Source organism: Balaenoptera acutorostrata, chromosome 15 (assembly GCF_949987535.1).
Source record: "Balaenoptera acutorostrata chromosome 15, mBalAcu1.1, whole genome shotgun sequence".
Taxonomy (NCBI): domain Eukaryota; kingdom Metazoa; phylum Chordata; class Mammalia; order Artiodactyla; family Balaenopteridae; genus Balaenoptera; species Balaenoptera acutorostrata.
The window spans coordinates 14,476,823-14,502,701 of NC_080078.1; the positions used below are offsets into that span (position 1 = coordinate 14,476,823).

At 50.0% G+C, this 25,879-nt stretch overlaps 1 protein-coding gene across 10 annotated transcripts in view; it reads right to left on the minus strand.

Moving 5' to 3' along the window:
* CALN1 (calneuron 1) overlaps window positions 1-25,473 on the minus strand; it is a 491,684-nt gene extending 466,211 nt beyond the window's left edge. For 3 of the 10 annotated variants that reach the window (XM_007186515.3, XM_007186516.3, XM_057529213.1), the window contains exon 1: window positions 25,147-25,473. Coding sequence is in view for 1 of the 10 variants with exons in the window: in XM_007186514.3 (XP_007186576.1) it covers window positions 5,221-5,288 (68 nt within the window). In the remaining 9 variants the exon portion in view is untranslated. Of the gene's footprint in view, window positions 1-5,220; window positions 5,355-14,718; window positions 14,807-15,848; window positions 15,902-25,146 lie in introns of those variants that run through there. The other 7 variants (XM_007186514.3, XM_007186520.3, XM_057529217.1 and 4 more) reach the window with 7 other exon arrangements.
* Window positions 25,474-25,879: the final 406 nt, after the last annotated feature.

Sequence of the window (25,879 nt, forward strand, 5' to 3'; positions counted from 1 at the left end):
TGGCAAACCTCTTTGTGGGCTGGCTCTTGCCCAGGGGCCCCCAGTTCACCATCTCATTTTAGAAGAACCTCCTGGGACAGTTCTGGAACCAGAGCAGTGACTAAGATGCTGGGACCCCAGGCAGTGGGAAGAGGCCTCGGAGATAATGTGTGGCTGCAAGGTACCAACTGGGCCACTAGCCTCCCGGTTGGGAGGTACAATCAAGCTCTCACCTGTGGCTTCCTTTGGCAGTGGTCACCCCAGTGCCTGCCTCTGATGTATTCCCCAGGGTCCAGGACCCTCCACCTAGAGGCAGCACCAAAAGAGACAGACAGCCGCAGTCCTAGACCCAATCTGCTTCCATGCTGTGGTGCTGCTCTTCCGGAAGCAGGCTACCGATGCCTACAGGGGCCCCTTCACCCCCCCCCCTTGACACTTTCCAGTCACCTGGAACATTGCACCCAGCTGAGGACTGTGCTGGGCTGGGTTCCGCTGGTACAGGTGGCACAGGGCAGCACAAGAAGCCGCAGGGAGCTGAGGCCAAGGCCTTGGTCCAGGGTGTCACGGCCAAAACCTGCTTCAGGGGCCGGCTCGGCTGCCAGAGGGGGCTCAGGCTCTCAGGGATTCCCAGGAGAGTCCTGAGGCTTCGTCCAAGCTGGAGTGCAGGACACATGCTCCGTGAGTCCGGTTGAGGGTGTCCAGGCTGGATCTGGAGGCCAGGATTTGGGCAGCACCAGTGTCGTTTGGTGCCCTCCACCCCCATTCCCAGGGACTTTGGCTGCCCAGAGGGTTGAGGGCTGTGGTCACCACATCACCCCAAACATCCTGCAACCTCGACTCCACCTCTCCAACCCAAACGAGACAAAGATCAAACGCCAGCCAACAAAGTCAGGGCCAGACCCGCCACCAGTCTGTGTGGACAAGCCCGCGTCAGGGCAGGAGGCAGTAGATTAGGACCTAAACTAAAAGTGACAAGGAAACCAGTTACCGGCCCGCGGGGGGCTCCGCTCCCACACGCTGCAGGCCTGGGCCCCGCCAGCGCCACTCTCTTAAACGCCAGCCTCCCCTGCCGGCGCTGGTTCCACTGTGTGTTTGAATGTATTCATTATATTTTAATATGATTATGTTCAACCCAGTAGACTGAAACAGATTTGTCCAGATGTATAATTAGTTTCTAAACGCCTGTTATTCTTGGTGGCAGTGTTGGCAGAGGCTTTGAGAATGGAGGGGAGTCCATTAGCTCTTCGTGTCCATTAGTCACGGTTGCGGGGGCCTCATCAATGGGTCTTGGGGTCACCCTGGCTGCGTGGGACGCAGGGACTTCTCTGTTGGGCTGTGCCAGTGCCCCCGCTTAGGCCAGGAAACCAGGAGGGACTTTCTGCCATTGACTTCTAGAAATGGAATGTTATATGGCAGAATATGAGGTCCAGACTTGAGCTCACTTACCCTCAGACTGCATGGAAGAGCCTCACCTGCGCAAAGGGACCGGAAGGGGGTACGAGCCTGGCCCGGCCCAGTTCGATGAGACTCTTGTCCCATCTCATGACTACTAGTTCTGTGCCTGAAAAACTGTGAGCCCAAATTTCCCAGAAAGCCAGACAGGCCTAGGCAGGGCTGTTCTGCTATGACCACTGGGCTGAATTGATCACTCCAGGAGTGGTCTCTTAGGAACCACTTCTGACAACCTCATTTAGGTGTTTGCTCTGGGGACAGTGGCTAGCTATGGTCAGCACTGACCCCTGGTGTCCGGGGCTCATCCAGACTCCCCACTACTGGGCCCGTCGCCCAAGCCCCCATCCTTCCCATCTAGATGACCACAGCAGCCTGCTTCCACTCCTGCTTGCTCTCCGAAGAGCCAGAGCGATCTTTGGAAAGCACGAAATAGATCACATCATGTCTTGTTTAAATTTCCAATCATATGCAGAATAAAATGCCAGTGCCCTACCGTGGGCTACGAGGCCCTGTGTGATCTAGCCTCTGAGCACCTGCTCTCTTGTTCCCATTACCTAATCCCTGGCCCTCCTACGCACCCAGCTCATTCTTGCCTGGGTATTTGTATACCCCATGCTCCCTCTGGAGGGCTCATGCCAGATCCATGAACATCTGGCTTCTCCTTATCATTCAGGTCTCCGCTCAATGTCACCTCCTAAGAGAGGTTCTTCCCAACCACTCAGGTGAAGTGCCCCTCCACATACACTCCAGACACTCTCTGTCCTATTTTTTTCCATCATAGCATTTATCACTATCTGAAATGATCTTATCTATCCATCTATCTATCTGCTTGATAAATTTGGGAGTTCTACTGATAATAATTGCAGAGCAGCTCATAGAAGACTAACTCTCCGACAAATAACAATCACAAATTCTGGGGAGTATCTAAAAGACAATGCTCAAAAGTCACTGAGAGTGACCACAAATAGGAAGAAACTGATAGGGAGTTGATATTTGGAGGAGGGAAAGTGATTTCCCATTTTTATGGTTTTCACCTGAAGGTAGCCCCCTGTCAGTGCCCTGTGAGGCTAGAAACTGAAATCTTACTGTTAAGGAATCAGAACACAGAGTTCAGGGAATCAACAGCATCAGGGACGTACCAGAAGGGAGAGAGTCACAGAGGGGAGACCCAAATATCCCGAGTAACTCTGCCAAACCTCTGGTCAATCCCAGGACTATACACCCAGGGCAGACTCAGGCAGCCCAGCTAAGCCTCAGAGAACTGAGTGGATGTTTCAGCTCCTGTCCAGCCAAGTTAACTTCCTGCCAAAACAAACAAACTGACAAACAAGTGGATACTCTTCAGATGCACATAACAGAACCCAGAGTCTCTGCCATGTGTCATTCACAAAGCCCAGGACGCAATTCAAAATTACTAGACATACATACAACCAGGCAAATATGACCTGTATTCAAGAGAAAAAGCATCTGATGGACACCAAGCTCAAGCTGATTCAGATATTGGAATTAGTTCAAAGACATAAAAGAAAATATTTGCTAAATGTTTATTGTCTGTCTCTCTCTCTAGAGCATGAGCTCTATAAGTGTGGGAACCTTATCAGCTCTGTTCCTTGCTCTAACCCAGCACCCAGAATAGCAAATGGTGCATAGAACGCATATAAACGTGATGTAAAGTAGGATTGCATTTCTTCCTTCTTATTTTCTGTCTTTATAACTTGAGGTCCCTCTTAGATGAACTGAACACCAACAGAGAACAGAATGATCATTATTCTCTTTTGAAAAGAGGGCATGATTTTATGGTCATGAATTAGTAGGGGCCGTTATAGACAAATGGCTTTGATCTCTAGTTACTGCCAAAAAGAAAGCATGTAGATCAGCTACTCTGAAACCCAACGTCATCATTTTTCAGAAATCATTCTTCATCACTTAACTGCCTTGGAGTCAAAAATATGTATGTAAAATTAGCTCATTCTGGGACCTACAAGTTTAATTTGTGGCCAGTTTATTTCAGAGGAAATGGTGATGCCTTAAGTTAAATATAATGGTTTTTTTCTTTATGGGGAGGCTAATCACTGAGGTGGAATGTTTACATTTTTTTCTGGATTAAAAGTTTTTCTGCCATAGTCAGAGTTGGAGGAGTTGTTAGACCCTTGGTCTGGACTCTACAGGGGACCCCAAATTTTCCCTGAGGAGTTTCTCAGCCGCACTGCAGGCAGGGTGATATTCAAAATGAGCAACCACATAGGGCGCAGATACCGACCAATCAAAATGCACGTTAGTCGAGCACCAACCAATCAGAAGAGAGGCCAGTTCGAAGGAGCTGGTGTGGCAGTAGATGCATCCCAAACAGCATTCTGTTCAGGAAGGTGTCCTGGTCACCTCCTCAGTTTCCATAAGAGGATTTCAGGGCCCCCTCCAGCTCCACCACCTGTTAAAGCATATGGGATTGAACCCATCCAGCAGCCCAGGGCAGCTGCCCTCCAAGAACCTGTCAAGGAGAATTACCTCAAAATTCATTGCCCTGTGCTCATGCTGTTGGGAGAAAACCCACCCATCGAATTAAGTTAAGCCATTTTCCTAAACCATGATTTTCAAGCTATTACGACTAGTGGGGAAACCCTTTCTTCAGGTAAATGTTATGAGGAACCCCAATATGAAAAATGACAGGGACGAAGCTGAGGGTTTGGGGTAGGTAAACCCTCAGCACAGCCATCTTTACCACCCTCCCATACACACACACACACGCACACACACACACACACACACACACACACCCTTGAACACTACAGCAGCCTCTGATGCCACGCCTTGGAATCACTCATCATGGAAAAAGGCTTGAGGCAAAGGCAGCCTATCATCGATCATCTCAATTCTAAGTTTGAGTCAGACCTCCGGAGAGTATTTTGGGGCAGCTCTCTCTCCCTAACCGCCCCCCCCCACCTTGAGGAATGTTCCAAGAGGCAGCTCTATTAAACTCCTTGCCATATGGACAGTAAGGCCACTCAGGTCATTGCGTGTTGTATTACACCGCGTCCCTTCTCTGAGGACCCACGGGGAACATTTCTCTCTGCCTCCAGAAACAGAAATAGCTGTGCCTTTTCTGAGCAGTTGGTTGGCTCTTATGGCGTGGATGCTTTAATAAAGGACCGCTTCCTTCTCTGTGTTGGCTGAGGGAAAGCTCAGGGCTGCCCCAGAGTTCCACCTCTAGCAAATGCACAGGAACTGATGTCATGAATTTTGTGTCCTAACCTCGTTCCTGTCTCCACTCTTGCTTTTGCTGTCTTGTTTTCCCTTTGTCTTATTTTCTTTGTCCATTTATTTTTTCATTTAATGAGGCCTTGCAGTTGGATATGCATCCTTGCAAACCGCCTTGCATCCTTTCTGGAACAAGGTAGTGAAGATATAAATGGATCCTAAACGTGGGGTTTCTGCAGTGCGCCATGGCTCTCTTAAGTTGGCCACTTTATAACCGACTTCAGCAGGGACCAGCTCTCACATCAGCAATTTCACTGTCTTTTAAAACCAGGAAATCATTCTGCCTGGCCAAAGAGACGATGAACTAGCTAGATTTCACTTTATTACATATTCACGTAATCTTGTTAGCTTCTGTGTGCACGGTACAACCATGCCAAGAGGAGGTGAGAAAGGAAGAAACTCATGACTCTGTATCCCAAATATTTGTTACTCTCCGTACACGTGCCATGGACTACCCTTAGGCTTTAATGGGACAGAGCAAAGGAAAGGGAGGATTTGGAGTGTTGGACAATCACTGAAGCTTAGATGTCTTACATTTTTGCTGGTATCATTTCACTTTCCTCCAAATCAGTGACTAGAAGGGAGAAAGCCATCTGCCCCATCCAGGAGTCTTTAAAATATAGGTCATGCTCCCCGCAACTTCCCACTCAAGTGGCAGTCTTAGTGACCTAGGGTCAAAAAACAAAAACAAACCAGTGTCCCAACAAGAGCAGTGTATTCGCAAGAAAGCAGGACCCCAATTACTGGGCTTCCCCAGCTCTTAGTAGGAGGGTGAGCTCTGAGGCTTAGGCGTCAGCTACACTATATACATAGGGACTAAACAGAAACATGCTGGAGGAAAACCTCTCCCCAAGGGACTGTAAAGATGAGGAGATCTCCCATACTGGCCCTGAGCTTTTCAGCTCACCATGAACCACACAGATCATGGCAAGGCTGGGAGCTCCCTAAGCGCAGGGCCCAATCCCCTTCCCCTACACCCCAGGGGCTCCATGACGGCGTGTGTGGTTCCTGGTATGTTACGGGTGGAAATCTACAGGGTACCAGTGGATTGATGAGCCCCCGAGGGCAACTCCAGGGCACAGTGGCGGAGACGCAAGAAAACTCTCAGCCTTGGCATTTGGGAAACATTCTGAGCTTTTCTTTCTCACTTTTTCTCAGGCAGAGGTGCCTCTGGGTTCAGGTAAATTTACAATCTAGCTAGTCTCAAGGTGGCAATAAAAACTCAGGGCTAAAAAACCAATCAGGACACCACCATCGGCTCAAAAGCATCTCTTAGGGGGTTGGAGCCAGGGTCAAGATAGCAACCTGGGACTTGGTTCAAAATGCACACTGGAAGCCAGGGATCCCCTCCCCCACTCCATCCTAAGGTCTCTAGAGAACATCTCTGTCTGCACCAGAGGACACATCATCCTCCCACGTCCCACGGAATTGAGCAGCAGGGAAGACACCCTCATCTCATTTCCGGAGAACGCTTGGGAGACCCAGACAGCCCAGTGACCAGCTCCCTGGTGATGGAAGCACCGGCAAACAGCCTTAGCTGAGGGGAGGAAAATTTGGCCACTCCATTTGGTTCTCAAAAGACAGAGGCGGGGGTGGGAGGGGGACTTCCCTGGCGGTCCAGTGGTTAAGACTTCAAGCTTCCAGTGCAGGGGGCGTGGGTTCGATCCCTCCTCGGGGGAACTAAGATCCCACATGCCACGCAGCACGGAAAAAAAAAAAAAAAAAAGACAGAGTGGGAAATAAGCCTGAGGATACGGCAGAAGAGAATGTGGTAGAAGCCCACGGGCAGCAGTTTTCCAAGCCTAAATGTTCGGTCCCAGGATTAGAGAGGGGGGAGAACCCAGGCCTCCTGAGCCCAAACACTGGTGAGATGCGAGGCCCCGTGTATCCACGCGTCCCTCGGCCTCCCCAGGACCTCCTTGAAGTGGACAGAGGGGCTGCCTTCCCATGGGACCGTGACCTGCAGCCCTGGAGAGCCCCGGGCAGCGCCAGGGAGGGGCAGCCGCCATCAGTGAGAGGTCAGCCGTGCTCTCCGTGAATCTGTGAATTTGCTGCCCCGCTGGGACTCTGGAGAATTCCAGGAGCCAACTCTCGGCCTCCCTTTGACAGAGCCACTTTTCATCTTCTTTGGCTTCGGGCGCCGGCAAACGCACACAGGCGAAAATCAGTTAATAACTAGGCAAGTTTTATAATAAATTTTAACAATTTAAGAGTCTGGTACAGCTTTATTACAGTTTTTATTTCACCGCACTAATTCAGTGCCTAATAACCTGCCAGAGACACAGAATTCACTTGACATATGCGCTGAGAGCTAAGATAATGGAATATGCAGAGGGAGAACCTTGGGTCACACCCAGCAAGGCGTTCCTCCTTCCCCTGGGGATCCGGGAGGGGAAGCAGCTCTCAGAATTGCTGGGAGTGCACTGTGACCTGGGAGTCCCAACCTGGGTCCCAGCAGCGGGTTCCCCTGTGTTTCTGTCCCCCACGGAAGGACAGGCAGGAGGGATGGAACAGCCCGGACGGTGCCGAGTTTAAGGACAGCCTGACTCTGCCGGGATTAGTCTCAGAGCACACAGCCTGCCCCACCGCATTCCTTAGATCTTTTGGTGGCTAGAAGGTGGAATGGCTCATCTTCTTGGGGCTGGCAGCTGGCCACCTCCACCTCATTCAGGCCTGACCCGAGGGAAATGAGATCAGCCCAAAGGAAAACCTCCTAGGAACTAGGTCCAGCTTCCCTCCCTGCCTCTTCTGCCCACAGCACCTCCCCAGCAGGGTTCTCAAAGCCTGGCCCCCAGACTAGCAGCCTCTGCATCACCTGGGAAGCTGTTAGACATGCAAATTCTCAGCCCCGCCTCAGAACCCAATCTGATGTTCTGGGGGTGGAGCTCAGGGAATCTGTGTCCTAACAAACCCCCCAGGTGATTTTGAAGCACGCTGGAATTTGAGAAATACTCAAGTTTGAGAGATCAAGAGAGAGCATTCTCTAGTGCCCCCAGGAATGCTTACAAGTTAATGGGACTCAGTTCCAAAGCCTTTAAAATCACATTTCATGACCTCTACATTGTATTGCCAATCTTATTTAAAATATAGTAATAGGTAGATACATACATAAATACATATGTAAATAAATACATACATGTTTGTATATGTATATATATCAATATATATATCTATGCATATGTGTATGTATACACGCACACATACACACACATACACACAGCATTGTTTGGCATTCTCAAGTGATAACAAAGATTGTCTTTACATGCTATTTCAGAATGACATGGAATTTAATAAAATGTCTTATCCATGGGGATGTAGTGCTGTAACCTCTCACTGTTCTTCAGGTAAAATAAACTGATGTGGGAAAACATGAAAAAAAAAAAAAGAGAGAGAGAGAGTTCTAGAAATGTCTGTTGAAGCTGTGATCAAGCGTCCAGAGGTCTGGGGGTGAGTTCTGTGCTGCTCTCTCTACACTGCCAGGAAAACCTGGGCCTCAGTCTCCTCATTTGGAAAAATAAGGACACAGGCTGGACCTCACTAAGGCAGCCCTGACATCCGGGACAGATGGCTGAATTGAAGCCCAGCAGGTACCCACAGTGCCCGTCTTTAGGGAGAGGCCTGAGTGGATCACGTCCTAGAGCCCCCACTGGGGTGTGTGAGTGCTAAAGGCATCTTAGCTTCCAAACAAAGGAGAACAACGGCAAGGAGAGGGGTCCATGACCAGCAAGAGTGACAGAGGGAGAGAAAGCAAGGTAGGCTGAATGTGTGAGCGTGTGTGTGTGTGTCTGCACATGCGCACTAGGAGAATTTAGCTAGGTCCCTGCTCCTTCAGTTTTCTTTTCTCTCCCCTTTATCTCTTTCTGCTATCTCTTGACCATCTGTCTCTCCGAGAACATGATGAAGTCTCTCCCATTCTACTGAGAAGTAAACTCAACGCTTCCTGAGGTTTTGCAACTCCCTCTGTCTGCCACCCTCTCTCTCCTTCCCACCAGAATGCACCCCCTTGAAATAGTGGTCTCCAATCAAAGGCATCACTTCACAGCTCCAGTTCCTCCCCTGACCTCCCTCAATCTGGCTTCCACCTCCATCGCTCCAGGAAAGCGTGCTGGGCGCCTCCTACTTTCCAAACCCGAGGGTTGCTCCCTGCCCCCGTTCTCTATGGCATCCCATCCTCTCCAGGTTCTGCCTTCTGATGCTAAGTAACTGCCACCCTTCGACCTTTTGTATCCTTAGTTTAAATTTTTACATTTGATGTTTCATTACATACACATGTATACATTATACTATCCAAAATATGTTAGGGAAATAGACAAGGTATAGTCTATCCAATTTTTTCAGTGTCCCTTAAATGAAACTCCAGAAGAAAATATTCTTTTAGAACAAAATGCCAGAAAAATTTTGTTTGCCTTGAGGAACTAGCATATCATCTCATGGACAATGAAACTCAAGAAGCATTTCCCAAAAAAAGTTTGAAACAGGCAAATCGACAATGTCAGTCCCTATGGAGAGAGGAGGGATCTGGGGTGTGAATACTGTCCTAGTTCTTGATCTGGGAGCTGCTTAGTGTGTTCAGTTGGTAAAAATGTATGAAGCTATATAATTAATGATACGAGAACTTTTGGGATACATATTGTACTTCTGTAAGTATTTTAAGGAGTTCCCATTTTCCTTTTTTAAAAAATTGAAATATAGCTGATTTACAATGCTGTGTTAGATTCAGCAAAGTGATATATATATATATTATATATATATATATAAATAAAATCCCCTTTTTAAAATCCTTTTCCATTATAGGTTATTACAAGATATTGAGTATCGTTCCCTGTGCTATACAGTACGTACTTGTTGGCCCATTTTCCTTTTTTCTGACCAGAAGTTCTGATCAGATTGGTGGCTCTATTATTTATTTATTTTTCTTTTTTTTTGGCCATACCATGCGGCACGTGGGATCTTAGTTCCCTGACCAGAGATCGAACCCACGCCCCCTGCAGTGGAAGCACAAGTCTTAACTGCTAGACCTCCATGGAAGTCCCTCAATTATATTCTTATACAACCCTTTGACCTTTAATTGTGCATTCTATTTTTTTCTGATCTTGTGCTTCTAAACTGTATTCTCCTTAGTACAAAATTTTTCTCCTTAGTTTATGATTTATATATTTTCTACTTCATTATATATCCACCACCAAAATGCTATCCAAAATGCTTTATGGAAGTAGCCAAGGTAGAAATAAATAGATCTTCTTTCAAGTGGAGAAAGTCTATTTTTTGTCTCTGCATCCTTCATGCCTGGCATATAGTAGTTACTCGATTAATGTTGAAAGAAAGAAAAGTCTATCTGTAAAAGAAAAGAGAAAAATAGGGCAAAAGCAAATGGAGATCTCAGGAGTCAAGAAAGGGTTCCTTTTAAGATGAAGGAGACCTGAGCAGGTCTCTAAGGATGTTGGGAAGAAGCCAAGAGAAAAAGACAAGTGGAAAATGGGGAGGATGATCTATGAGCCTTGTTCCCAGGAGAAGAGAAAAGGTAGAATACAGGAAGGGGATGAATTGTCTTAAACAGCAGAGACACCTCTTCTTCCGTCTCCTTGACTGGTTTCGCTAATTTCCTCTCTTTAACATGTAAATAGTTGTAATGCCTCAGAATCCAGTCCCGTGTCCTCTCCATCCGTAGCCGGTCTCCTGATGATCTCATCTGATATAGCTTTAAATACCATCTGGGCTCATGGCTCCCAAGGCTGTACCCAGCCCAGATCTCTCCTGTGAACTCAGGACAGCCCACTCAACACCTCTGCCGGGATGCTCAACAGACGTTGCAAAGTTAGCAGAACCAACTCCTGAGCTCCTCCCAAACCTGCTCCACCCACAGCTGTCCCCATCAGAGGCCAAAGAAGCTTGAGTCATCCTTGACTCATCTTTTCATCTCAGACAATTACCCAATCCATCAGCAAATCCCATTGCCTCCATTCTTAAAAAGAAAAACAACAAAAAAACAAAACAAAAAAAAACAGTAACAAAAAACAAAAAAACAGAAAGTACTTTGCACACATCCACTGTTATTCCCTGTCCAGCCACCGTCCCCTCTCACTGGGATTTGGTAATCATCTCCCAGCTGGTCTTCCTGCTTCAACCCCATCACCTACAATCGTTTCCCAACACAGTAGTTAGAAGAATCATTTTTTTTTCTTTTTTCTTTTTTTTCTTAAATACTTATTTATCTATTTGGTTGCACCGGGTCTTAGTTGTGGCAGGCGGGCTCCTTAGTTGTGGCATGCGGGCTCCTTAGTTGCGGCATGCATGTGGGATCTAGTTCCCTGACCAGGGATCGAACCTGGGCCCCCTGCATAGGGAGCTCTTACTCTTATCCACCGCGCCACCAGGGAAGTCCCAGAAGAATCATTTTTAAATGTCCCTCCTCTGCTCAGAACCCGGTGCAAACTTCCATCTCCCTCAAAGTCAGAGCCCAAGTTCTGGTGACACCTCCAAGGGCATTACTCCAGCACTGCCTTCTCCCCGCATCCTGTTTGGGATTGCACCCACCCAGGCCCATCACTCTCCCTGAGCGATGTTTTCTCCAGCACGTGCTATTTACAATTTACAATTCACCCTGCAGTTGCTTATTTTTTGTCTTCCCCGCTGGATGAAAGTTTCACAAGAGCAGGGCTTTCTGTCTGGTTTTTTCACTGCTGTGCCTAGACCGCAGCTCCGTGCACTTTGTGCTCAATACAAATTGGTTGAATTCCATTTTCCCAAGTGACTCTCTCTATCTCCCTTAGAATAATGTTCCCTCCTTTGCGGGTACCCAGGGTCCTTTGGGACCTGGCCCCTCTCTCACCACCTGGCCCTCCAGAACATAGCCAGGTGGAATCACCCACCACCCCCTCAAGTGCCTCTTCTACCTCTGGCCTTTGCTTGTGTCACCTCCTCTGTCAAGAATGCTCTTCCAAAGCCACCTCTTTGGGGACTCACTTTGGGGGTCACCCAAATAACTGAGCTGAGCCCAAGTTAGGGCCCTACCGCTGTGCGCCCGTGGTCCCCTGGACTCCTGCCTCTCATAACCTGCATCATCTGCATGGACACAACTGTCTGTCTCCCACTTGACAGCAGAGGTGCTGTCATCCTGGGGTTGATGCCCTGGGTGAATGCTAGGTAGCGATGGTATTAGTTGTTGTTATTATTATTATGATTATTATTACAATTACTATTATCTTTGATAAATATTTATTAAATCAATGACCCTCCCCAATGGGCACTGTCTACATACACATCAACTGATTGATGAACTGACTGATCTATTGATTGACTTGTCCTACACACCAGAGAGACAGAGCGGTTTTCCCTTTTCAAGGCTCTTCTCTTCTTCAAACATGACAAAGAGTGGGTAGCCCACGGTGAGGGAAGGCAGTGGTGACTTCGACACTCAGCAAGCGGAACGGCTTCCACGACACGCCTGGGGTCCGCAGGCTCCTGCTCCAGGTCCTCGTGCAGGAGATATTTTGTACTAGTTCAGATTTCCCCACAAAAGGACATTATTTGAGTCCCAATTTATGACAGTCACAGGGCTCTTTGATGCATCTGGCTCCGCTGTATCTCGTAAGTAAAGTGAGTGAACGGTGGTTTGGTTTAGCTGTTAAAGATCACCTATGTTGAAGGTTACATGTCCACAGACCATCATGTATTTATTCAATAAACTTTTATGTAGTTTCAGGGCCACACCAGGCCCCGTGCTAGCCATGGGGAGGGGTGTGATGACACAATGGGGTCGTCCCTGCCCTCAGAGATGGCACGGGCCAGCGGTCAGTGAAGGAGCCATTGTAGCTATTTAAATATCAATAGTTCCATCCTTGGTGATAGAGTTTACTTAACTGAAGGTGGCTGCCTTCATTGGAAGGAGAGAACAATTTCTTTCATACCTGCTGTGTCCCCAGACCTTAGCTACATTATTCCATTGAATCCTGACAACTTTACCATATCCCAGTTGAAGAAACTGAAGCTCACTGAGATTAGGTAACTTGCCCAGGCCACACGCTAGTAAGCGGTGGAGCTGAGATTCCAACAGAGGTCTGTCCTTCCCCGAAGGCCACGTCCTTTCTGCTCCATCACCCTGGTAATGTGAGAGCCCGCCAAGGCCATTAAATGAATTCCCATGGACCACAAAACTCTACGAAGTTGCCGGGTCTAAACAAACTCCATTGGGATCTCTTTATAGCTCCTTGAAAGCCAGCAGCCATCCAATAAATTTTGACACACACACACACACACACACACATCATTAAGGTGAAGAGAAAAACTGACACAAAGGAACAGTCTACCTATTTAACCACTGGGCCTCAAGGGGGTGAAGGGAAAAGGGCAGGAAGAGGGGCCCGGCTCTGCCTGAGGAGCACTCAGGTTGGACCCTCTGTCTATGAGCTCAGGGAAGTACCCTGCTCGCCATGGCCACGGTGCCACCTAGCATCCCAACACCAGGCAGAAGCCCAACCCTCACAAAGCCATTCACAGACCAGCTGGAAGCAAAGCTGGGAAGGGGGTATTAAACCCTCCCACGGGCCACCCCCCTTCATCCTGCTTCCCGTGTGGCTTTCAGTTTACAGGAAACGTCTCTCCCTGGATGCCTCCCTCAGAATCTCCAAATTATTACACGAATCCACTGATGGGCACAGTGATTAGGAATGCCATCAAGTGCTTCATTTGTAGGTTCTGAATAGTCTCTCCTAACCAGAGTGTTTCTGCCACGGCTGAGAGTTTTATTGTCCTGAGAATACGAATCACATTGCAACCCTGGTCTCCGGGAGGCACAGACACTGACTTCCATGCCGTTCACCCAGAGAAAGTTCCCATTCTTGGCTGGGGGATCGGAAAGGATTTCGCTGCACACACCCTAACTACTGTTCCTGTGAACAGTTGGGGACACTGCAGGCAATGACTTTGTGGGGAAATCCCCACTCCCGTGAGCTATGTTTTGGCCCAGACCCCTCTCAAGATTTGAAAAGCAATGTTAATCATCCAGAGTGTTAAAGCCCCTGGAAACATCAGTAAAAGTGCTTTGCATCCAAAGCTACTTTCCCGGGGCAGGGGGTTGCAAGCCTCCTCTCAAAGCACATGGACCCCGTATTTCGGGCTCCTGGGGATTGTTACCCAGGACGATGAAAATGGCTCCCTCTGCCAGGGCCTGGCTTTCAGGGACGTCTGTGAGGTCGTGTCAAGCTGATTAAGAGGAAACCTCTCTTTCGGGTACGACTCGAGAAGAGCACTTCACCCAGAAGGAAGCTCTGGGGCTGAAAACAAATCAATGAAGGATTTACAGATAGATGTTCTCTGGGCCCAAGTACAATTTACGAAATGCAATGTGGAAGAAGATAAATCTCCTCCCTCTCTCTGCCAGCCTAGAGCAGATTCCTGAAGAAAAACAACTCTTTGCCACAGAACCTTAGACTCGGCTAGAAGTGAGTTTCCTCAGAAGGCACCGGGAAAGGGTTATGGATTCCTGAAATCCTACAGCAAGCATTTTAATTGAGCAGCATTCAATGTAAAGGGGAAAGGAGGCGCCGCACGGTGTTCCTGCCGGGACAATTTACAGAGAGAAAGTTCTATGCGATGAGTTTTCCAGTAACACAGGGGAACGGCCATCGTCAGACTGACTCGGTGGCAGGTCATTGATTTAAGAAGCGAGTCAAAGTCAGGGTGATGCCCTTTTCATGCTGACCTGAGGGAGGGGACCCGGCCAGGGAAGAAATGGTTTGGCAGGAGCCCGAGCTTGAAGAAACATGTTTCCTGGCTCCTCCAAGCCACTTGGGCAGCTAGGTGAAGCCAGGGCCAAAACAAACACATTGGGAGCTCCCTCCAGACCCCGATCCCTCCCCTTCCTCCAAAACCCATGAAAACTTGATTTGTTTCAACTAAACACAAGCTGGGAAATTGAAGAGGAAGCAGAGGGGAAGCAGGAAAGAAAGGCGGGCCAGGCAGCGTCCATGCAGTCAGTTGTGTTATTGATTTAGAGCCACACAAGCCCCGGAGTGCCATCGACAAGGATCATACCTCCTGCTGATCTCGGGGGAAATTCTCCAAGATCCATGGCTGGGAGTTAAGGAGAATCTCTAAGCCATCAGGAAGGAGCGGAGCACTGCAGCTCCTCAGAATGATGGACCAGGGCGAGCTTTAATTAACAGGGTCTGATGCCTCTTCTTTTTTGGTAACTGAGAAGATTTAAAGGGCTAGAGCCCCAATTTGGAGGGCGCCGGTGCTGGGCCTGCTGCCGCCTTTGCTGCTGGTCCGTCCACTGCTCCCGGCTGCTGCAACAGCTTCCTGCAGACCTCTCTCTTCAGCAAGGAAGCCGAGCAGTGAAGGTGGGAAAGTGCAGCCGGGAACCCGGGGGGGATCTTGGGCTACGTGGTTTGAATCAGAACTGCAGGGCCGTGGACCCAGGCACTGCCCATCCGAGTGAGTCCTGCACGCAGTCTCCCAGACCGGGGAGAAGAGCTGGGCTCCTTGGGTGCAGGTGACTGCAGGAACCCCCTCCCCAGATGTGGGGTTGGATGGACAGTGCCCAGGAAAAGTGGGCAGCAGGGGCTCTGCTGTGTGCTTCCTTCCTGAAAGGACGGCTGGGTGACAGCTACCGTGTACGCTGTACACACACCGCTGCCCATATACACACGTATCTGTCCAGGTACACATGCATGCCTGCCCATGCACACACACATGTACCTGCACGTGTACAAACGTCTGCCCAGGTACACACACACCCCTGCCCATGCACACACATGCCTGCCCAGGTACACACACACCTATCTAGGTACGCACACATGCCCATCTTCCAGACCCCCAGGTACAAAGGCACATGACCCGCAGCCAGCCAGACGTCCTGTCCCTATACCTGTATTTTACAGGTAGATCAATAAGGGAAACAGTTGTAACACAGAGCACAGCCAGAAGGGAGCCTAGGGAAAGGCAGTGGAGGTATGAGCCAAGGGGTGGGGGTGGGGGGGGCGGGGGGTCCCTGCCTCTATGCTGCCTGTCCAGGAGCAGGGCTCTATGCCAGGGAGAGTCTCAATTCAAGACCAAGACCCCCAGAGCCCCCCTGGCCACATGGCCTCTCTCCACCTGCTCCTGCTGTCTATTCGTGAAGCCTCACCTTGGATAAGACCTCCCTGTCTCATCCTCACACTTACCTATCCTGGGCTTGGCATCCTTACAAGAGTTGATTTTCTCTGTGACACTTCAGCTGATATAGCAGCACCTAGTGTGATACTTTTAATATCATTTTCTCCCAGTAAGCACCCAAAAGAAATCCGGCCAATTGGGGCTCAGCAGACTCAGGGCCCAGCCCTCAGGGGCGGGGGGAGGGGGAGGGGAGTTGAGCGGCGGGATGCGGGTGAACCTCAGATCCTGCCCAGCTCTGCTACAAGCACAGATGCGACCCTCTCCCCATCTTGAGCCTGGATTTTCTCATTTGTAAAATGACAGGGTTGAACTGAGCCAGCGCCCTCCCCCGACAGGGGAAGCAAGGAGGGAGACGTGGGGACTCTCAGAAAGCACGCTCCGTTATCCAAACACCAAGCTGGACCACATCTTCTCCTCGGCTGACGGGGACGGCACACTGCAGAGGGCAGCCGTTAAAAAAAAAAATCTAGAAAAACACTGTGTGGGATTATCTCCAAAGGCCTCCGAGTCAATGAGGGATGGAGTGGGGTGGACACAGTCTCCCTGATCGCAGTTTCTCCTCTGAGCCATGGGTCCTGCGCACAGCCAGCTCAGGCTGGCAAAGGTCAGGAAGCAAGTGCTTGCAATTCCAGCCGAGCCTCAGGTAAAATCACTGACAGCTCCAGTCTCTCCCCACCTTTCCCACACCCACTTTGCCCCTGCCTGGCACCCTCCTCTCACCCTCAGAGGCCAGTGCCCTCAAGCCCCCTGGCAATAAAAACCTTCTTAGCAAAGACCCTGCTATCACCCGCTTAGACATCAGCTCCATGTAACTTCCTGTCTCCATCCTCCAGGGAGACTTGCATATGGCATCTTCTCTTGCCTTGAATGAGAATGACCAAGAAAAACGGGGAGATCGGGGCTGGGGGCTGAGGTGGGAGATGTGTGCCAGGCACAAAAAGTGTCCCCACAGACTCACAGCCCCAGAGCCCTCTGGCCCTCGGGGCATCTCTGAGGAAGGTGGCCTCTGGGGTTGACAGAGCTGGCACGGCAGAGACACGTCCAAGAAAAGCCACAGGACAAGGAAGTATCTGGAGGGGACAAGGGAATTCCAAGCTCCATTCCTACTATCAGATCCTTGGGGTCTCTTCCCCAGTTTTCATTAATAAAATCAAGCCCCACATCTTTGAGACTGGCAGCAAAGGGAGTGCTTCCCTGGGGAGGGACAGTGGCCTCGATACCCCTCGCCCGGGGGCCCCTGGAGTACTCTCCCCATGGGACCACAGCTGCCAGCGCCATGGCCCCGTGGCCCTTGGTGCCCCGTGATGCCGCAATACACGTCTTCCCTCAGAACAAAGGGCTATGAACGCAGAGAGTGACAGGATCTAGGCCCCCGGGGCAGAGAGAGTGGCTTACTCAGCTCCGCCACAGCCCCCAGTGGGCCCTTAGGAGGGGAGGTCATCCGAGGCCCCCACCACGGGGAAGTGCCCTTGGGAAGATCCTGACCTCTCCAAGTCCAAACGGAAGAGACCATGGCCTAAAGAGAAGGGTGGTCCCTCCCCACCGGTCTGAGGTCCACCGTTTCTGCTCCTTTGGCTCAAATGATGACCTGCCTCTCCTCCAGTGATTGACAAATGAGAATGTCCACCCCCTTCATTCCTATCTGCAGGAGCTTAACTTTATCTGACTTTTGCAAGACAAGCTTACCAGAATACAACTCAGGAGGCCTCACTCTTTAGACGGTGGGAGTGATTCCGTGGAGCCTGGAAATTGGCCTGCCCCCAAATCTGTTTTTGTGAATCTGGTTACCCACCCTGGCCCCTCGGCACAGGCCAGTCGCAGATGCTCTGCCACGCTGGGACCGGGCTCTCTAGACCACTCTTCCCAGGCACCCCTGCCCCCTGGCCTCCAGTGGTTCAGCCAAAGGAGGGAGATGGGAAACCCAGGAGGGAGAGAGCGCAGAGGGACGGCTCCCACCCCCAGTCTCCTTCGTTACTGCTGAGACCAGCCTCACTGCACCCCTCCGAGGTCCAGCACCAGCTTTGCCCGCCTCGCAGAGGTGCCGGCAGCTGGGTCATGTCCCCGTGCACTCAGACCACCCACCAGCCATACACACTCCACCCCAACCGCCGTGTCCCCTCCACTGTGGCAGTCCTGCTGGGTTGATGCCTCCGTCAGGGCCTCTCTTAGGCCAGGTAAGACCACCTCTTCTCTTGTGTTCCCCAGCCCTAGAGATGGTAGCTGTTCTCACAGTGATTAATTCTTGGATTGTTTCAGCTTTCCAGTTCCTGTGTAATTAATCCTCTGTGTTAAATACCATCTGTTTGAAATAGCTAGTGTGCTTTTGTTTTCCTGATTGGACAAGAATTTTCCTTGGAGATCCCAAATTGGAGTGTTCTGATAGTCATGTTCAAGTCAGAATCTGAACATTCTGGCACATACCACACGTTTTGGAAATCAATGTTAACATTTGCAGGTTAAAAGAAATTACGAGGGAGCGGAAAGTTTTAAGATTGTTCCTCATGTTGGAGCCCACTGGCATATCCTTATGTTACATATTTGTCATTTATTACACCAAATTTACAGATATCAAAAAGAAAAAAATACTCCTGGTCTAATTTTAGAGCTACTGAATTCAAAACAAAAGATTCTTCAGGGGCAACTTAGGAAGTCAACCTCAGAACTGAACTGAACGCCAGCCCTACGGGGAAGAACTCAGGGTAACTTACACATGATCGTTCTGCTTACTGGTAGATGCTACATTAGGTTCATTGAGTAAATCTTAGTACGTTTCATCAGTATTTTGGAACTTGGACCGTGTAGGCTATTAGGGTATTGGAGCTCCTTAATTCATCTCTCATTTCATCCCCTTGGGGTTCTGATCTGAGAACAGAGAGCAAGATAGAATTGTTCCTCGGGCAGGGGTAAGAATGTGGAGGCAAAATGTTTTTGCAGCCCATTACATCATCTTGACCTCTGCCCAGTTTTCCAGGACACCACATCCAGCATAGTCAGCGTGTGCTACCCTAGAGATATGGCCCTACGCAGCCCTCTCCTCTCCATCCGCACTGTCACCGGCCTCACGCAAGCCCTTTTCTCTCTCAGCTGATCTCCTACGAGAAATTTCTAAATGAATCCCCCTCCCTCCATTCACCAGTAATGCCTGGTGTCCTGCTAGGCACCAGAGATATGGTGGCAGGTAGGGGAGATGCAGCCCAGCCTTTGGGGAGCTCAGGAACTTGAGAAAGACAAATATCAAGCAATTGCAAAAGGGAACAAGGGCAAAGAACAAGAAATGCCCAGGGCGATGGCCAGCTCTCATCTGAGGACTGATTTACTCTGCAGGAATTGGGGAAGGCTCCTGAGGTGGGACCTGGTGAATAAGTAGGTGTTGATGATGTGACAGGAGAGGGATTGCTCCCGACAGACAGAACAGGCTCTAGGGTACCAGGCACCAGGCAAGCAGGACGCCAACACTGACCAAGCGGAGACACTGGTTCATGGTCAGATGGAGAAGTAAGTAAGCAAGGGACGCCTGCGCGGCCTGTGTGCTTCACGGTAAAGGAGAGAGGAAGCTGTTATGGGGCTAAGCTGGATCGTGAGATGTACCTAAACGATCCTTCATCAATATGCATTCTCTAAGGAATCTGCGGTACAATCCAAGTAAGCAATGAAGGAAACGTGAACAAGGCTTGACAGTCGGAGCACAGTTGGATCAATGGGTCTAAAATACAAAACATTTGTTACCCGTGGTCTGTGGGTAAGATCAAACTCCTTATTCTATCTAAAAGGCCCTTTGTAAACTGGTGGCACCAATCTACCTTTCATCCCCCTCTCATCTCCTCCCAGGTCCCCTCCTAACGCACATCGATCAGCTCCAGCCGCACGCGGCCACTTGCAACTCCCAGCAGAGGCCAGCCTCACACATGGCGCCTTAGCACTGCTGTTCCTCCATCCTGGAATGTCCTTCCTTGCTGCCCTAGTGAACTCCTACTTATCCCTCAAGGCCCGACTCTGATGTCACCCCAAGGATCACCTTTCCTCCCAGCTTCCCCCAGGCAGAGAAGGGTACCTACCTCCCCGGGGGCAATTACCACCCTGTACAGCCACATGACTGCCTCCTGCTCCGTAAGAGTACCAGCAGGTGTCCTCCTATTCTTAGTGCCTCGTACAAGGTAGTCCCACAAATTCGGTTTCCAATGAACTAGAGTATATACTTCCACATTAACAAACTAAGCGAGCTTAGCTCCCTGGTGTAAAATGCAAACTTTGTAAAACTCACACCTATGAATTTCGCATCAAATGTCAATGATCTGGGAGCCACTAATGGCCTATAATCAAGGGAAAGTCTGCTCAGTAAGTAAGTAGTTGTCTTCTTTGTTGGAATAAACCACAAGTAATGATTTACTAATTTTCTCGTTTTCCGCACATTAGTCAAATTTTCTAGAGTGGTTTCACTGTGTCCTTGCCCGCAGAAGTAGGCTAGACACGCCCCCTCAATGCAAGAACAAGAGGCCTCTGCTCCTGTAGCCTTGCCCATGGGTTGCCAAATCAAAGTAAATGTATAGGGTCCCAATTTAAAGGGAAAGCGCTCCAACACGGCATGGCTTCCATGTGTATGGGGTACGGGCGTGCAAGATTTGGAGCCACCAGCTTACAAAGCACCAAAGTCCAAGCGCCAATGTACAGCCTTCTCCCACGAAGGCAAAAAGACGTCCACCTCATTCCTCCGGTGGTAAAGCAGAGATGAAAATCCCCAAGCTTACTGCCCCAGGAGATTTCTGTGAGCCCGTGGGATCAACTGTATAAACGTTAAGGTCTTGGCTGAAGTCTCCTCTTGAATCCCGGCTCTAACTTCCTGATCTGCTCTTATGCCCAGCTCCCTAACATATCACGGATCAGCCTCCACGGCCACATTTACCTGGTGGGTGTGGACCTGGTACAGATGTTGCTCTGCCCCCCCATCCCCCACTACAGGGCACAGAGCTTTGCTTTCCTGAATCCCTGGTGAATCTGAGTTCTGCTTCACTGCCCTGCAGTTCAAGGGCTCAGAGGATTTGCAAAGAGCAGAAACGGCAGCCTGCTTTGTTCTCTCCGAACGGCGAGATTCTTCCCCCTCCAGTTCCCCTCTCCTTCCTCCTTCCTCCTTCCTTCTCTGTGTCCCGCTCCCTGGGCCGAGGGGGTGGCACACCTGGTGCCACCGACACCTTACGAGAGGGCACGACAGACTCAGAGCATGACCGGGACACGCGAGGAGTTATTAGTGGGATCTGTTCCCAGAACATGGAGGGCTAGGGCCTCAGGAGCCGCTCTAAATCCAGACACAGAGGTGCAGCCTGGGCAGATGTTAGGTCCCCAAGCGGCTCACTGGCTAACGCAGCGGCCTGGGGAGGTGGGGCGACATCCCCAGGTGAACTTTCTGAAGGTGATGAGTGGCTCACAGCTTGACGGATAGCCTCGTTCTGTCCACCTGACCTTGGGCGTCAGCACAGCTGGCCACACTGTCCAAGCCTCTAGGAGTAGAGCAGCCCCGCAGGGTGCTCTGGATAAGGCGTACGTGAGCGAGCGTCAGTGTCATTTCCCTAAATCACACTGCTGTCACTTAGCAAGGCCATCTACCGACGTTCAAAGACTGAACTTCCTCTCCTATCTCAGAGCCGGACGAGATGCCAAACTCAACAATAAAACCATTGGCTTCTAAGAAAACAAACCAGTCAGACAAGCCTGTGTGTACAGACACAAGCTGAGGCCAGAAGAAGTGAAGCAGAGCAATGTCCACGGCCCCAGTATCCTGGCTCCAAACACAGAAAACCCACCGTGGAGAGAGGGCTACAGTCAAGCGGCGAGACTCCAGGCAAAGGGCAGCCCTGTCAGGGGCATGAATGGCCACCAGCCAGCCTTGCAACCAGGGTCTTTTCCGGCCAAGAGATAGGAGCCGTGCAAGGAAGCTTGAGTGGGGAATGGGATGGGAGCTGCTAGGATGCCCAAAGCACCCACCCACCCCCAAAACAAAAGACCCCCACGCGGCTCTCTCCAGTCCAGCCACCTTAGTCCACTCTGAGGTTTCCCTGGCCGGAGTCCTTGTTAATTTCCATGCAATTTCGACACAACTAATGCACACTCATCTTTGAAAGTTGGAAAACACAGAGGGAATCTTTCCAAATGCCGCCATCCAAGGGTCACTGCCATAAAAATTTATTTGATTTATTGCCAATAAGAGCCTGGCAAAAGCCTCCTTCTCCACCGCCCGCTTCTTTATAAACTGTGACCAGGCACTAAGGTGACTGGGCCCTGAGCCTCTTCTGGAGGACCCAGCCTGCTTGCGCCCCACCTGCCGAGCCAGTTGGGGCAGAGGCTGGGCCACAGGGGCTCAACACCTGTGTGGGCAGGCTGTCTTTGGAGGTCAAGACCGGACCCCCCTCATCTGCCTTCTCAGGTTCAAGAACTAGCACATTTTCAGGAGAGAAAAGACCACCCTGGAGCCAACTACCATTTCTTCTAGGAACTCAGAGAACTCCAAGGATCCAAGGACAGCTCAGAGGGGAGTGAGGAAGATCACTGCAGGATTAGAGTAGAAGATCACTATAAGCTTAAAGGAAAAAACATGCAAGAACCTGAGATTGCTGAGTCCAAACTGGTTGGGAATGGGACAGACCTGATCTCTTACTGAGTCCCTACCTCATTGTTGGTTACATCAAACGGCACCCCCACCACTACCCCAGGGTAGTTGTGCAGAAGGGGTAAATGCTTACATGGTTCCCCTTCCACCCTGAAAACCAGTAATGTCAAGGCTCTGTTGTGTCTTTGTATAGCCATGAATAGATAGGTATCTCTTTTATTGGGTTCTGTATGCAACTGGACTCAGGGACACAGCTGATAGCTAGGGTAAAGTACGACTAATATTACTTTGCAAAATAATAAAAACACATCCCTATTTTGCATATTCTCATCCCCCAGCCCACCTAGACCACAAGCCCCCTTAACAGTAAGAAGAAGAAGAAGAAGAAAAAGAGTCCCTCCCTTGAATTCATATTATAATAGTGGCCAAATAGCAATATTAGGCACATCCACCCCAAGGGCATCCCACTGCTAGCCCATCCCTGCGTGCTAATCCCACATATTCCCGGCTTTTTCATCTTGCCTTCTGTTTCATGTGGCCAAGGTCCCACCAAGCCCTTAAGCTAAGTTTTCCTTAGCCCATCTGAGACTGTTCATTGAATTTGGCAGAGCAAAGCCTGCTCTAGACTCTCCAGTCGCGGCTGTCCCAGGTGACAATGTAGCCTGAACGACTCCAGCTTTGGGAAGTACACCACTCAAGCAAAGTTAGAGCAGTATCTCCAGCCCCCTTCCTCAGCCACGGGAGGAACAGTCACTGTGAGGATGGCTTATGGCTCCCACTTGGATTCATATGTTTTAGTCCTTGGGACGGATGCCATCACATAGCAAAGGTGCTGAGAGTGGAAACCACTAATATCCTACGACCCAAACTCGGATTCATCTCATATCTGAGACTCTCCTGGACAGAAATCAGGAGTGGTACCACATATGGCAACCCCAAGGCTTTCCAAGAACCTCCAGTCCCTCTAGAGATCTCCACATCTGCCTAGCGTCAGAGAGGAATAGCCATGGGTGCCTCGGTCCACCTAATGCTTCAGAAGGTTATCAAACCAAATTATCCCGGACAAAGCACAGGAGGGCATCTCAGATGCCTCTCTAGTGTCTCCAGACCTTGAGAGAGAGGAGAGAATTTGGGGATCATGGTGCAGATGGATATGCTCCTGGATAACTTTTGTTTGCTCTTCATGGCCCAACCCAGACATCACCTCATCCAGGAAGTCTTCCTTCCTGCACAAGGTTAGGCTCCCATTCTCTGTGCTCTCAAAGCATCATGTACTTCCCTTTTAGACTTATTACACCACATTTTGAATTCCCAGGGGCCTCTCTGCTCCCAAACACACACTAGACTGTGTGCTATTGAGCCCAGGGGCTGTGTCTTACTCACTTGTACGGAAGGCTATAGCCATGACCTCCTGCATCTGTCACTGGCCTGGCTGCTCCCAGCCCAAAACTTGAGTTTTAAGACCTGGCCTGTGTCTATCTGCACCAAGACTAACAGCTTTCCACTCACCCCCAGCCCTAATTGCTGCAACCGGGGGAAACGAGAAGTGGGATTTGAAAACAGAGCTCTCCAAGGTCAAATCAATAGAAGCGGGTTTTGTAATGCCACAGTCAAGGTTGGGAAAGAGACAGACACTCTTCCAGCATAATAAAGTCCAAAAATTATGTCAGCAGGAAGACATGAATCTTGTGTGTAGATCATTGAAGTCTGTGGGCAGGAGATTAACACTTGCAGTATAAGTGATTTGTCATTTTAAAAAAAGAGTTTGGAGCGATCATAGAGGAACAAAAAGAAAAAGCAAGCTTCCCCCCGGAGGTCAGGGTCCCCTCCCTTCTCTTGTCTGACTTCCAGGCTCCAAGTCTCCCCCTCACTCTGAGCAGCAATAAAATGCATGGGGACTCTAATACTGATGAGGAGCTGGGATACCCCAACGGAGGGAACAGCTCCCACCCGGGAAAGGAGAAAAGCAAAATGGAGAAGAATGAGGACGAGAAACAGGTCCAAGTGGGAGATCTGGTCAACCAAGAGGACATCTACTTGGGGGTCAATGCCCTAAAGGTCCGGTCAGGGAGATCCATGCCTGGTGTGGTGCAAGGATTTGAGCTTATAATGCTCATCACTCGGCCCATTGCCACCCCAGTTCTGTACAGTTTAGATTCTATCACAGGCACCTGGATTGAGACTGAACTTTCCTTGAGGTTGTGTGTGTGTGTGTGTGTGTGTGTGTGTACATTTGCACACAAGAGTGAACAGGTACTTGCCTGGCAAATTAAGAGAAGGGACTAGCCCTCCTTCCCCAGATCAATAGCAGGCACCCAAGACACCGACAGGGTCACTGATGTGGAGGTAAGAGGACCCCCGGAAGAGGGCACCCAGCAACAAGGGAGTCCACCGGCTAGCGTATGACATTTATAATCTAGTATAGAAAATGCTACAGAGGAAGTGCAAGATGCCTTGAGGACACAGAGAAAGGGCACCTTAGGGCTTGGGAAGGCTTCCTGCAGAATGTGATGTCTGTGTTAAGCTCTGAAGATCAAGTAGAAGTTAGCCAGAAGCATGTCCATGAGATACCCCCGCCCTTACCCCCAGAAAACAGCCCTCTTGTGGGTCTAGGGTGAGGAGATCAGTGTGGGTCACATACACCTCAAACATGTGAGAGCCAGTCTATTCCCCTGGTGAGGCCCCAGATCTCAGAGCCTATCACTTACCGGTGTTCCTGGAGGTGGTCCCAAGCCCTTTTCCCAGAGCTGCCAAAGTGGTCCCAATCCTGCCAGCTGTGCTAAGAAGAAGGATTTGCAGTGTCTGCAGAGCTGGGGAGCCCCACTCCAGAGCTGGCCCCAGCCTGGCCCCTTGGAACCCACTGAAGGTGTGCCAGACCCTGGCGAGGCTGGCTGCTTGGGCTGCAGGACGGAGAAGTGAGCCGCGAGCTCCCTGGAGCCTGGCCAGGGCCCTCTGGCTGGCCAGGCAGGTGGAGGAGGAGCTGGAGAGAGCCTGATAAAACCTCCAGAGGCTCAGATTAACTCGCGAGAAGCTGTAGGATCAGCGGGGTGACCCAAGGAGCCCCTTGCAGAGCGCCAACCACCCAGGCAGGTGAGGGTGCATCTCCTTCTGGACACGCTCCTGGTTAAGCTGCTGCTTAAATCTGAGCTGCACTTCCTGCCTCACCCCACCTGCCACGCACCCTGGGTAGAGTCCTCCGCTACGGGACTGGCTGTTGACTCCCTCTAATCCTTTTTTTTCCCAATATATATTTTACTGATGTAAAATTCACACAAAATAAAGTTAACCTTTTTAAAGCGAAGAATTCAGTAGCATTTAATACACCCACTATGTTATGCAACCACCATCTCTATCTAGTTGCAAAATATTTTCATGACCACAAAAGGAAACCTTATACCTATTAAGCAGTTACTTCCTTCCCACCTCCAGCCCCGGACAACC